The sequence below is a fragment of the Natrix helvetica genome (assembly GCF_964273705.1).
Source record: "Natrix helvetica genome assembly, contig: HAP1_SCAFFOLD_226, whole genome shotgun sequence".
In the NCBI taxonomy this organism is placed as follows: Eukaryota; Metazoa; Chordata; class Lepidosauria; order Squamata; family Natricidae; genus Natrix; species Natrix helvetica.
The window spans coordinates 40,256-53,912 of NW_028113550.1; the positions used below are offsets into that span (position 1 = coordinate 40,256).

The window sequence follows — 13,657 nt, forward strand, 5'->3', positions numbered from 1 at the left end:
CCTTGGAGGCCTTCTAGTCCAACCCCCTGCTCCCGTGATGGCAAACATGTGGCACATGTTCCACAGGTGGCATGGGGAACCATATTTGCCGGTACGCGAGCTGTTGGCTCGGGCGCACAGCTAATTTTCGGCCTTTCCTGAAGCCTGGGGAGGGTGAAAACCGGGCCCAACGGTCCAACCAGAAGTTCGGAAATGATCCATTTCCCGCTTCCTGAGAGCCTCCAGGGAACCTGGGGGAGGCCGTTTTCGCCCTCCCCAGGCTTTAGGAAAGCCTTTGGAGCCTGGGGAAGGCAAAAAAACCAGGCTCAATGTGCCAACCAGAAGTTTGGAGATGACGCGATTCCTATTCCATATTGTCTATTCCCTCATCTAAGTCATTTAGGAAGATGTTGAAGAGTACTAGGGCGAAAACAGAAGCTTGTGGTACCCCACTGCTTACTTCCCTCCATGTAGATGTAGACCCATTAAGGACTACTCGTTGAGTACGGTTTGTCAGCCAGTTACAAAATCCATCTATCTATCCCACATTATTTCTAGTTTAACAAGAAGTAGATGGTGGTCTACTTTGTCGAATGCTTTGCTGAAACCTAAATATACGATGTCCACCGCATTTCGCTGGTCTACTAATTTAGTCACTTTGTCAAAGAATAAGAATGGAAATAGAAATAGATAGGAGATGGTGTTTTCTAATCCCACTTTGGGCATGAAAGCCACCTAGGTGACTTTTGGCCAATCACCAGGAGACAGAGAGTTCTAGTTTTGCCTTACACATGCTGGCTGGGGAATTCTAGGAGTTGTCGACCACATATCTTAAAATTGCCCAGGTTGAAAAACTCCAGAATGACAATTTCCTTTCTGGCAGACACAAGTCTCCTAGAAGCCACAATTTCTCACATTTATTGTTTCTGCACTTTTAGCAGATGCCTCTCGTGAACTGAAGCGATCCAGTTTAATTACATTAACGTAATTTAGGACTCCGTGCAGCAGAGTTGCCACTTGATCAAAAGTTCTTGCTTTTTCCTCTTCCAGGATCAGCCATTTTCCCCCGACAGACGCCATAACCTTTCCCCATTTTGGGCTGCCAACTCTTCGAAAGCTGCTTCTGCAGCAAATCATCCATCACAGGAGTTTTGGCCAGTGAAAGTTGTCAGACCAAGGCATGGGAAAAGGAATGGGGGAAAACAAATCTTATCTGAAAATAGTTTTGTTCCACAATATATTCTCTTTCTCTCTCCAAGAACAGAATGGAAGATACACCGGGGGGGGGGGGGGGGGAGAGAAATGGAAGATTGAAATTTTATCTATTACAGAAAGATAAATATATATAGGAGATAGTGAGTTTGGGCATGAAAGTCAGCCTGGTGACTTTGGCTCAATCACCAGGAGACAGAGAGTTCTAGTTCTGCGGGAAAGTTCTAGTTAGGCATGAAAGCCAGCTGGCTGATTTTAGCTCAATCACCAGGAGACAGAGAGTTCCAGTTCTGCATGAAAATTATAGTTAGGCATGAAAGCCAGCTGGTTGACTTTGGCTCAATCACCAGGAGACAGAGAGTTCTAGTTCTGCATGAAAATTCTAGTTAGGCATGAAAGCCAGCTGGCTAATTTTAGCTCAATCACCAGGAGACAGAGAATTCTAGTCCTGCATGAAAATTCTAGTTAGGCATGAAAGCCAGCTGGTTGACTTTGGCTCAATCACCAGGAGACAGAGAGTTCTAGTTCTGCATGAAAATTCTAGTTAGGCATGAAAGCCAGCTGGCTAATTTTAGCTCAATCACCAGGAGACAGAGAGTTCTAGTCCTGCATGAAAATTCTAGTTAGGCATGAAAGCCAGCTGGTTGACTTTGGCTCAATCACCAGGAGACAGAGAGTTCTAGTTCTGCATGAAAATTCTAGTTAGGCATGAAAGCCAGCTGGCTAATTTTAGCTCAATCACCAGGAGACAGAGAGTTCTAGTTCTGCGGGAAAGTTCTAGTTTGGCATGAAAGCCAGCTGGTTGACTTTGGCTCAATCACCAGGAGACAGAGAGTTCTAGTTCTGCGGGAAAGTTCTAGTTAGGCATGAAAGTCTGCTGGCTGACTTTAGCTCAATCACCAGGAGACAGAGAGTTCTAGTTCTGCATGAAAATTCTAGTTAGGCATGAAAGCCAGCTGGTTGACTTTGGCTCAATCACCAGGAGACAGAGAGTTCTAGTTCTGCATGAAAATTCTAGTTAGGCATGAAAGCCAGCTGGTTGACTTTGGCTCAATCACCAGGAGACAGAGAGTTCTAGTTCTGCATGAAAATTCTAGTTAGGCATGAAAGCCAGCTGGCTGACTTTAGCTCAATCACCAGGAGACAGAGAGTTCTAGTTCTGCATGAAAATTCTAGTTAGGCATGAAAGCCAGCTGGTTGACTTTGGCTCAATCACCAGGAGACAGAGAGTTCTAGTTCTGCGGGAAAGTTCTAGTTAGGCATGAAAGTCTGCTGGCTGACTTTAGCTCAATCACCAGGAGACAGAGAGTTCTAGTTCTGCATGAAAATTCTAGTTAGGCATGAAAGCCAGCTGGTTGACTTTGGCTCAATCACCAGGAGACAGAGAGTTCTAGTTCTGCATGAAAATTCTAGTTAGGCATGAAAGCCAGCTGGTTGACTTTGGCTCAATCACCAGGAGACAGAGAGTTCTAGTTCTGCATGAAAATTCTAGTTAGGCATGAAAGCCAGCTGGCTAATTTTAGCTCAATCACCAGGAGACAGAGAGTTCTAGTTCTGCATGAAAATTCTAGTTAGGCATGAAAGCCAGCTGGCTGACTTTAGCTCAATCACCAGGAGACAGAGAGTTCTAGTTCTGCATGAAAATTCTAGTTAGGCATGAAAGCCAGCTGGTTGACTTTGGCTCAATCACCAGGAGACAGAGAGTTCTAGTTCTGCGGGAAAGTTCTAGTTAGGCATGAAAGTCTGCTGGCTGACTTTAGCTCAATCACCAGGAGACAGAGAGTTCTAGTTCTGCATGAAAATTCTAGTTAGGCATGAAAGCCAGCTGGTTGACTTTGGCTCAATCACCAGGAGACAGAGAGTTCTAGTTCTGCGGGAAAGTTCTAGTTAGGTAAGAAAACTAGCTACAGGTGACTTTCAGCCAGTCACTCTCTCAGCCCAACCCACCTCGCAGGGCTGTCGTTGTGGGGAAAATAGGTGGCAGGAGTGTATGTTTCACTACGTTGCCCATGGAGATTCTCAGTCCCCCAGGTCACAGCTGTCCCAAAGGTGCTTTTTCAAGAGGCAACTTCGGGGTTTTTTTATTTGAAGGCATTTCGGGAGTTATAGCCCACGTATCTTAAAATGGCCAAGGTTGGAAAAACTCTGCCCTAAATGACAATTGACTTTCATTCAAGCTCAGAAGCTGAAGAAGCTTCTTGGATGAGAAGCCAAATATCTTCAAAGACAAAAAACAGAAAGTCCAGTTGCCTTTTGAAAAGAGCAAAACAACAAAAGCAGGGAAGAAAACAAGCTTGGTGATATAGGGCGCATGTTTCATCCCTTGGCCCAAATCAGGGTTGAATTAGCCCATTTTGGGGTTCACACATTGCTGGCACAGTTAGCTGGGTTGGCCCCACATTTCACAGGAAGCTTTGGGCGTCGTGTGAATGCCACCAGCAGCTCTTTCCTTCCCAAAGCAGGTCAAGCTGACCCATCATGCCCAGCCCCACAGCCCCGTAAGACGCCGAATGATGGGATTTGTGATCCATCTTCAGAGAACTACCAGGAAAGGGCCCCTGGATGTCAGGAAGGAGGCCAGAGCTAATGTGGCTAGGTGGCTAAGACTTGTCAATCATAAAGGTCGGTGGTTCGAATCCCTAGTATAGGACTCCTGCGTGAGCAGGGGGTTGGAGTAGATGACCTCCAAGGTCCCTTCCAACTGTTACTGAAAGCCTAATCCGAGCCCATCCTGATCCTGGGAGGCCGAGGAGAGGACATGGAGTCCAAAGCATCGAAAGGCGTCCGGGGAAGACCCGCCTATCCTCCCCGGCTGTCGCCCGCGGGTTAGCGGCCCGCCTCCTTCCCAGCTCGGCGAGGGAGGCCCGCGAAGGCCTGGAGTAGGCCTCAAAGCCTGGCCGGTCGCCATGGCAACTGCCTGGCTCAGGCGCCTGCGCCGACTAGGCCGCGACGCGTCGAGTCGCTTCCCGGCGTCGTTCTTCCTTCGAGATCCGGAGCGATGGCCGGTGGGGAGCCGGACTTCGTGCTCCGCTACTTGGCCGAGGTGGAGGCGCTGGCCGAGGAGGTGATGGCCACCAGGCAGCAGGTAGGCCGGGGAGCACTGTTGGGGCGAATTGGCGCCGCGAGGCATGATGGGGGTTGTAGTCCTCTCCCCCCGCGCCTAGAACAAGGCAGGCCTAAGGATTTCCGTCTCCCCCACACACACAAAAAAGCCCCATATAATATATATATAATATATACAACAAGATTAAAGATTTCAAACACTTGGGGCGGAGGAATAATCGCGAGAAGGAAGTGTCCCACTGTCCACTTGGAAGGGAACCCTAGAGATCCACAAGACTAGTCCAACAACCAAACCCCCCCTTCCGGGGGGGGGAGTGGGGCAGGGAGCTCAGGCCACATCCAGAGAATTGTCTGCTTGGAAGAGGTCCCCCGAGGTCGTCCAGTCCACCCCTAAGCAATGGGCAGCAAGGCCCCACGCCTGCTATCCAGGGGAAATATCTGTAAAGCCTCTTATTTCAAAACATCTGCACAAGGAGATTAACACCTCACCCCATAACAACATTTATTGTTTTAATGTCTTTCCCTTCCTTCCCCTCCCCCCTCCTTCCTTCCTTCCTTCCTTCCTTCCTTTCTTCCCTCTCTCCCCTCCCTTCTTTCTTTTCTCTCCTTTCTTCCCTCCCTCCTTTCCTTCCTTTTTCTTTTCCTTGCCTCCTTCCTTCCTTTCTTTTCCTTCTTTCCTTCCTTTCTCTCCCTCCCTCCTTTCTTTTTTCTTCCCTCCCTCCTTTCTTTTCTTTCCTCTCCTCCCTCCCTCCTTTCCTTACTTTTTCTTTCCTCTCCTGTCTTTCTTTTTTTACTTCCTTTCTTCCCTCCCTCCCTCTCCCCTTCCTTCTCTTTTCTCTCCTTCCTCCCTCCTTTCCTTCCTTTTTCTTTCCTCTCCTCTTTCCTTCCTTCCTTCCTTTCTTTTCTTTCCTCCCTCACTCCCTCCTTTCCTTCCTTTTTCTTTCCTCTCCTTCCTTCCTTCCTTCCTATCCCAGGCATTTCCCCTCCAAAGTGACTCTGAACGGCTTTGATGGCTTTAAATACAGGACTGCTTGGATAGAAGTGAATAAAGATGGCTTGTTCAATCTGCAGAGGGGAAGAAGCGAGAGTAGCTTGAGGTTTTCATCCATTTCTCCTGTAGATTGTCGTTCTGAATCAGAAACGGAACCAGAACCGGGAAGCCTTAAGAGCCCTGAGCAAGGAATTGAATTCTGTTGGTGAGTTTTTGTTCTGGAATTGTGTGAAAAAGTGAAGAGTTTTGATTTGGGTCCATCTGATGTTCTAATGGCTTAAGGTAGTTGTGTTTCTCAACTTTGGATACTTTAAAGTGGGTGGACTTCAACTTCCAGAATTCCCCAACTAGTCATGCTGTCTGGGGAATTCTGGGAGTTGAAGTCCACATACCTTAAAGTCACCAGGGTTCACACATACACTGTCCTGTCCTGTCCAATAAGTGACTTACGACCTGACCTTGCGCTTGAGAATCGCTGCACCATCCTTGCAGACACACAATTGCAATGTTGGCACTTGACAACAGGCTGGCATTTACAACCAGTTGCAGCACCCTGTGGTCACAGATCATGTCTGTGACTTTTGTTGTTGATTTCTGGCAAAACAAAAAAACCACTGCGAAAACGACATTCGCTTAGTGACTACTGCCAAAATTGTCATAAAATTTACATCTTACATCTGCAATAATTCATGGCAATAAGTTTGGTCCCAATTGTGATTGTAATTGAAGGACTACCTGTATTTGGATTTTTTGCTTTTGTTTTTTTACAATTGCATCCATTCCCCATCACTTGAGGCTCTAGACAACTTATAATAAATCAGCAGTAGCTGTAAAATCAGCACCTGAGGGCAGGACAAGAAGCAACGGATGCAAACTAATCAAGGAGAGAAGCAACCTAGAATTAAGAAGAAATTTCCTGACGGTGAGAACCATTAATCAGTGGAACGGCTTCCCTCCAGAAGTTGTGAATTCTCCAACACTGGAGGTTTTCAAGAAGAAATTGGGCAGCTATTTGTCTGATATGGTATAGGGAAGTGTTGGTGAACCTTTTTCAGCATCGAGTGCCAAAACGAGAGTGTGTGTGCATGCACACATGCATGCTTGAAACCAGAAGAAAGCTGCCTGCTGCACTTTCATTCAGAAACCTGACTTCTGGTTTCTAGCACTCATGCGCTTCTGGAACCCAGAAGAGCAACGAGCGACAGCTTGCGTGCCCAGAGAGATGGCTCTGCATGCCACTTATGGCACGCGTGCTCTAGGTTCGCCATCAAGGGTACAGGGTTTCCTGCCTGAACGGGGTTGGGCTAGAAGACCTCGGGAGTCCCTCCCAACTCTATTCCATTCCATTCCTCCTCTTCTTCTTTTTGTGCCATATCTGTCATCGGACGTCAGTAATCATGTTGGCTATCCTATTTTTATTAAACATTTTAATCTTTAAAAACAGAAAGAAAAACACAAGAAAAAAAAACATACATAACAATATAAAGTAATTATACAGCCTTCTGTATCGGCTTTTGTGTTTAGCCTTTATGGTTCTCCATTCTGCATTGCCCTCCTATTGATTTTACCTTGTCCAATAATATAATAACAGTAGTACTAACACTTAGAGTAATATTGCTTATTTATATCACCATTATATTTACAATCTCTATTTTCTGTTTTGGCTTCTGTTTTCTAGCGACTTATAAATTCTATTCCATATTTTATAGAAATCTGATTCTTCCCTTTCTTTTAGTTCTATGGTCATTTTGTCCATCTCTGAACATTTGAGTACTTTTCTAATTATTGTTTTGCCTGTGGGTGTACTGATTTTTTCCCAGTTTTGTGCGAAAGCAATCCTGGCTGCAGTGAGTATGTGTATGATTATGTATTGAGATTGTTTATCAATTTTTTAGTCTAGTAGTTCTAATAAGAATGCTTCTGGTTTTAGTTCTATTTTTTGCTCCGTAATTTCTTCCAACCATTTCCGAATTTGGCACCAGTATTTCCTTGTGATGGGGCACGTCCACCACATATGATAGAATGTTCCAGACTTGTGTCTAAATCTCCAACATTTGGGGGATAAATTTGGGTACATTTTGGCCAATCTCACTGGGGGCAAATGCCATCTATAAAACCTTTTATAGAGGTTTCCTTTTGTAAGCTACTGCCGTCTTAAATTTATAATTTCTTTCCCATAATTTATCCCATTTTTCTAACTCTATATTATGGCCAAAATTTCTTCCCCAGCTAATCATTGTCTCCTTTACCGTCTCTTCCTCCATTTTATATCTTAAAATAAAAGTACATAATTTGGTAATCACTTTTCCTCCTGTTCCTAATAATATTTTATCTAATTCCATTTGTTTCTCGTGTATTCAGTATTGTTCCTGATCTTTTTTAAACCTTGTTTTAATTTGTAAATAGGGCCACCATTCCATATTTATTCCTTGTGTTTTCAGATCTTGTACTGGATTTTAGTTCTCCTTTTCCATCTGAGAGTTCTGCATAGCTGACCATTTTGCTGAGATCTATAATATTTGGATATGTCATTGCCTCCATCGTTGATAACCAGATTGGTATTTTCATGTAATGGTTTTTTTTAATGGTTCCCAGATCTTAAACAGGGCATCCCTTATTATGGGTCTCTGGAAGTATGAAAGAGATTTATTCTTAACCTCCCAGAGGAAGCCACGCCAGCCTAGTTCATGAGTTCATGGCCTTCTAGCATAAGAATCCTTTTATTTTTTAGTTGAATCCCGTCCTTGAGCCATGTCAGGGCTGCCTCCTGATAGTAAAGTTCCCAGTCTGGGAGGCCAAAGTCCCCTTTTGTTTCTACTGTCTTGTAGAAGTTTGTATTTAATACGCGTTTTTCCCCTGACCAGATAAATACCATCTTATTTAGTTGTTTGAAAAAAATTTCTCTAATTTTTTGAAAAAGTTGTTTGGGTAGTACATTCATTTTAATTGTTGAAATTCTGCCAATTAGTGATAGCTGTAGTTTAGTCCAATTATCCAAATCTTTTTGTATTTGTCGTAGCAATTTATTGTAGTTGTCTTCTTTTATTGTAATACATTTTGCCGATAACCATGTTCCCAAATGTTTAATCTTAATGGCGATCCTATTTTTATCAACAGCCTCACGAAAAAGTGCTGCTGAGTTTTGTCTAAACCAGTCCCTTAGATTTTGAAGCCATGATGTTCTTCTTCTGCCTGGATCTCATTTTGCCTACTTTCTTTGAAGGATTAAGTGAAGGATGCCGTATTTTTCTGGGTCTTTTTATCGCATATCCAAAATATTATTTTGCTTTTTGACGGTTTATGATTTTCCTTGATTTTCCCAGGCGGCTTCTCCCCTCCTCATTCCTGACGTTGTCAATCCAGCTTCTACGTCACAGCCGCCTGTCAATCCACATTTCAAAGGCTTCTGGTCTCTTCAAGGGGCTTTCTGTCCGAGACCAACTCTCCCCTCCCTCCGTAGAGCAAGGCAGGGTATAGGGTTTCCTGCCTAGGCAGGGGGTTGGACTAGAAGACCTCCAAGGTCCCTTCCAACTCTGCTATTGTATTGTATTGTATAGAAAAGATGGAACATCTGACAAGTTTTCAATCTTAGGCTTATGTTGTGAGTGCAGAAGACCTTTTTTGTTCTGAAGAATGTCGTTTGAGTTTCCTTGATCCTTGTCTTTACTTCAGTGGTCATGTCCTATTCCTATTGCAGATTTGTCCCTAAAAATAACCCAACTTAACTTAACTTAACTTTACTGCCGTTGCATCTTGTACAAATAAATTAAATGGCATCTTCAGTGTACATTATAACTATACATATAAAAACACACTTCCTTCACATGATATATAATTGAAATTGAAAACCCGATATTTCATTACTATTGCACTATACCGTAGAATTCAATATAGTTAACTTGCTGCCCTGGGATAGAAGCTGTTTTTCAGCCTATTCGTCCTCGTTTTTATTATCCTGTACCGTCTGCCAGATGGTAATATTTTTTTTAAAAAAAGGGGTGCCCTGGATGAGATGGATCTTTAAGGATGTTTTGAACTTTCTTAAGGCAAGGGGAGCTCTAAAGCTCTTCCAAAGAGGGGAGGGGACAATTTTAACAGAATAGTAGAGTTAGAAGGGACCTTAAAGGTCTTCTAGTCTAATGCACTGCTCAAGTAGGAAACCTTATACCATTTCAGACAAGTGGCTGTCCTATTTGTTCTTAAAAACTTCCAGTGTTGGGGCATTCACAACTTCTGGAGGCAAGTTGTTCCATTGATTAATTGTTGTAACTGTCAGGAAATTTATCCTTAGTTCTAGGTTGCTTCTCTCCTTGATTAGTTTCCACCCATTGCTTCTTGTCCTGCCCTCGGGTGCTTTGGAGAATAGCTTGACTCCCTCTTCTTTGGGGCAACCCCTGAGATATTGGAAGACTGCTATCATGTCTCCCCTGGTCCTTCTTTCCATTAAACAAATCCTGCTGCCGTTCATTGTATGTTTTAGCCTCCTGTCCCCTAATCATCCTGGTTGCTCTTCTCTGCAGAGTCTCCATATTTTTTTATATTGTGGAGACCAAAACTGGATGCAAATATTCCAAGTGTGGCCTTACCAAGGCATTATAAAGCGGCATTAACACTTCACGTTAGTCCGTGAGGTGGCTCACGAAAACCCCAGCAATTTGTTTAATGGTGTAGAAAAACCATGGTTGAATGTAGATTGCACACCCAAGGGAGAAGGAGGGGAAGACTGCTCTCTCGTCACCCCTAGCCCTTCTTTTCTCTAGACTGGCCAAACCCAGTTCCTGCCACCATTCCTAGCCACCTTTAGCTAAGCTGGACAAGTTTCTAAGGAACGCAAGAAAACAGACAGTCGGAAATGGGGGGGAAGAGTTTCATAACTTGGGATAATTTCTTCCGTGGATGATTCAAGCCCACTAATCCGCTGTGGAAGAAAACCTGCTTGGCCTGAAGTGAGGAAGCAGCTCCATGTTAACAAAAGCAGCTGATTGTGGCAGATGTTAACTAGCTAAACTGAATGCGCCCTGATGGCCCCCAGAACCAGAAAAATGCCTCCATTGTCAGGACTGATCATCTTCCCTTTCTTTTTTTTCCAAATCCAACCGCTCCCAGGCGAAATGGGAAGGCTCAAGAGTACCTCCTTGAGAATAAACACTGCAAATTGAAGTGGACGCCCTGAATTTGCTTTTAAACAAAGGAAGTGGAACGCAAATGCCAATTTTTCATTCGCCCAAGCGCCCTGCCAGGTATCCGTCACGGCCGACGTCCCTGGGATCGCAATAGTACTGGTAGTCCTCGGCTTAACGACGCTTCCGACATTTCCCTGGCTGGGCGAGGCAGTGGTTCAGTGAGCTTTTGCCCCATTTTACGACCTTCCTTACCACTGCTGTTAAGTGAGTCGCTGCTGATGTTAAGTTAGCCATCTGGGGGTTCAATGAATCAAGTCCTCCTTGGCTTTGCTTGCCAAAAGGGGATCGTGGGAACCACGCAACTGTCGTAAATATGAGTCAGAAACGTCTGGCTTTTGATCACATGACCCTAGAGGATGCAGCGACGGTCATAATTGTGAAAAACGGTCGTGAGTCACTTTTTTTCAGGGCTGTCGTAACTTTTAATGGTCACTCAATGATTGGTCGTAAGTTGAGGAATGTCGGTATTTGCTTCTCGTTAGAAACCAGCCAAGCTTCTGGATACATAAAAAGGCCTTATTATTATCCCGGTGTTTGGAGGCCGTACGGGTCTGGATGGATGGCAACCGACTAAAACTCAACCCTTCCAAGACGGAGTGGCTGTGGCTTCCGGCCCCCCGGTTCAACCAGGTGTTTCCATCTCTGGCCATCGGGGGCGTGCAACTAGCCCCCATGGAACAGGTGCGCAATTTGGGCGTCCTCCTAGATGCCCGGCTGTCCATGGATGACCATGTAACAGCCGTGGCAAGGGGGGCGTTCCATCAGGTCCGCCTGATGCGCCAATTGCGCCCCTTATTGGACCGGGATGCCCTACGCACAGTCACCCATGCGCTAGTGACGTCTCGCCTGGACTACTGCAATGCTCTCTACATGGGGCTTCCCTTGAGATGCACTCGGAGACTACAGTTGGTCCAGAACGCGGCCGCGCGGGTGATTATGGGGAGGACTAGATACTCCCCTGTAACACCTCTCCTGCGCGAGCTGCACTGGCTTCCTGTGGTCTACCGAGTGCGTTTCAAGGTTTTGATTATGATCTTTAAAGCGCTTCATGGCACAGGACCTAGTTACATGCAGGATCGCATCCTGCCCCACACATCCCTACGACCAATTCGCTCACACAGAGAGGGACTTCTCCGGGTGCCGTCCGCCAAACAGTGTCGGGGGGCGACACCCAGGAGCAGAGCCTTCTCTGTGATGGGCCCAGCCCTGTGGAATGACCTCCCCCGTGACATCAGGATTATTTCCGATCTTCGCTCCTTCCGTGTACAGTTGAAGACCCACCTCTTTCAATTATCTGGCCTGGCTCAACCGTAATTTTTCATATTCCTCCTGACTGTCTTTTTTTTAAATTTTAAATTTTTATTGTATATTGGGTTTTTATTATTGGGGTATGTTAATGGTTTTAATTGTCTAAATGTTGTAATCTATTACCTCCTCCGTGCATGTATGTCTTTGTATATATGTATGTTTATATATGTCCTAGTGTACGCCGCCCCGAGTCCTGTCTGGAAAGGGAGCGGCTAATAAATTCAAATTTATTATTATTATTATTATTACTGGTGGTGGTGGTGGTTGTCATTAATATTATTATTATTATTTTCTCTAGGTTTAGTAGAAGATGGAGGGTTTTTTTTTGTAAATGTCCTGTTTTCTTTAAATTGCTTATATGTCTGCTTGAGCTATTGTTATCTTCCTGGTGGCTTTAGGATAGCAGAAGCTGGAAAAACGACTGGAGACATGAAAAGGTTCCTGCTGAGTCAGAGAAAAGTTGGAATGCTTTTTTCAGCTCTGTCTCCGTCTTCCTCTCTGCTAATTACATCTGTTTGTTTTTTTAAAAATTACTTGTCTAATAAATCACATCCGAGGCCAAAAATCAGATTTCTCTCCTCTCTTTTTGGCATCCTGGCTGAAGCAACTTTTCTTTTTTTGGTTGCAAGAAGTGTGTATGTGTGCAGGGCAAGTTATTCAGGGCACTGGTCTGGCTCGTGCCGCTTGTCGCTGGAGAACATTTTAAAATGCTATTTTTAAAAAAAGCATAGAGGGTTTATGACACATTAGAGAATAGGGAGCGATTGGGACCTTCTGTGACAAGTCTTCAAAATTGTGCAGGTCATTCCTTCCTTTTGTGACTCACACATGCGCTCTGTCTCTCTTTCTCTTCTCTTGTTCCTTTTCATGCTTTCTCTCTTCTCTTTCCCCACCTCTCTCTTTCTCTTTTTCCTCTCCCTCTTTCTCTTTCTTTTTCTTACTTTCCTTCTTCTTTTTCTCTCCCTCTTTTTCTTTCATTCTCTTTCCCACATCTGTCTCTCTTTTACTCCCCTCTTTCTCTTTCTTTCTCTTTCTTCTTTCTCACGTTCCCTCTCTGCTTTTTCTCTTTTCTCTTTCTCTCCCTCTTTCTCTGTTCCTGTTTCTCTTTTTCTTCCTTTTCTCTCCCTTTCTCTCTCACTGTCTCTCTGTTCCTCTCTTTCTTTCTCACTTTCTCTTTCTGTTTTTCTCTCCTATCTTTTCCTCTTCTCTCTTTTTTTTCTTTCTTTTTTCCGCTCCTCTATCTTTGTCTCTCTCTCTTTTCTCTCTCCTTTCTTTCCATCTCTCTCTCCCCCTCTTTCTCTGTTACTCTCTTTCTTTCTGCCTCATTCTTTTCCTTTCTCTTTTTTTTCTAAATACACATTACCGCCAGTGACTAATGTCTGCTCTCATGGCAGCCAGATCGCCTTTTTCCTCTAGGGAAATATTTTGCACAGCAAACTGAGACATTATGTAACTTTTGCATTAATGGGGGCAAAGTGGAGCAGATAACCTGGCCTGCACTGATGCAGTGGGATAAGAGGGGCCCCTGGCCTTAAGGGAGAGTGTAACTAACAAGAGCTGGAAGGGACCTTGGAGGTCTTCTAGTCCGACCCCCTGGTCAAGTAGGAGATTATACCAGCGATGGCAAACCTTTTTTGGTTCGCATGCCATAAGCGGGGAGAGCGCAGGGGGGGTCGTGCGTGGGCATGCCACACCCATAATGCAATGTGCGACTCCTCCAGCACGCATGCGTGCATGACAGGCGCGACCCCCCATTTTTTTGCATGCTTTTTTTCACCCTCCCCAGGCTCCAGAGGCTTTATAAGAGCCTGGGGAAAGCGAAAACAGCCTCCCCTGCCCCCCCGGAGGCCCTCCGGAGCCTTCAGGAGCTTCTCTGAAGCCTCTGGAGCACAAAATAAATGCTCCTATGGGCAAACCGGAA

At 44.8% G+C, this 13,657-nt stretch overlaps 1 protein-coding gene across 1 annotated transcript in view; it reads left to right on the top strand.

Annotated features, from left to right (window-relative positions):
* The first annotated feature begins 4,116 nt into the window (after positions 1-4,116).
* PDRG1 (p53 and DNA damage regulated 1) overlaps positions 4,117-13,657 on the top strand; it is a 28,006-nt gene continuing 18,465 nt past the window's right edge. The window contains exons 1-2 of the mRNA XM_081971842.1: positions 4,117-4,276; positions 5,375-5,450. Of these exons, the coding sequence (XP_081827968.1) occupies positions 4,190-4,276; positions 5,375-5,450 (163 nt within the window). The 5' untranslated portion in view covers positions 4,117-4,189. The remainder of the gene's footprint in view (positions 4,277-5,374; positions 5,451-13,657) is intronic.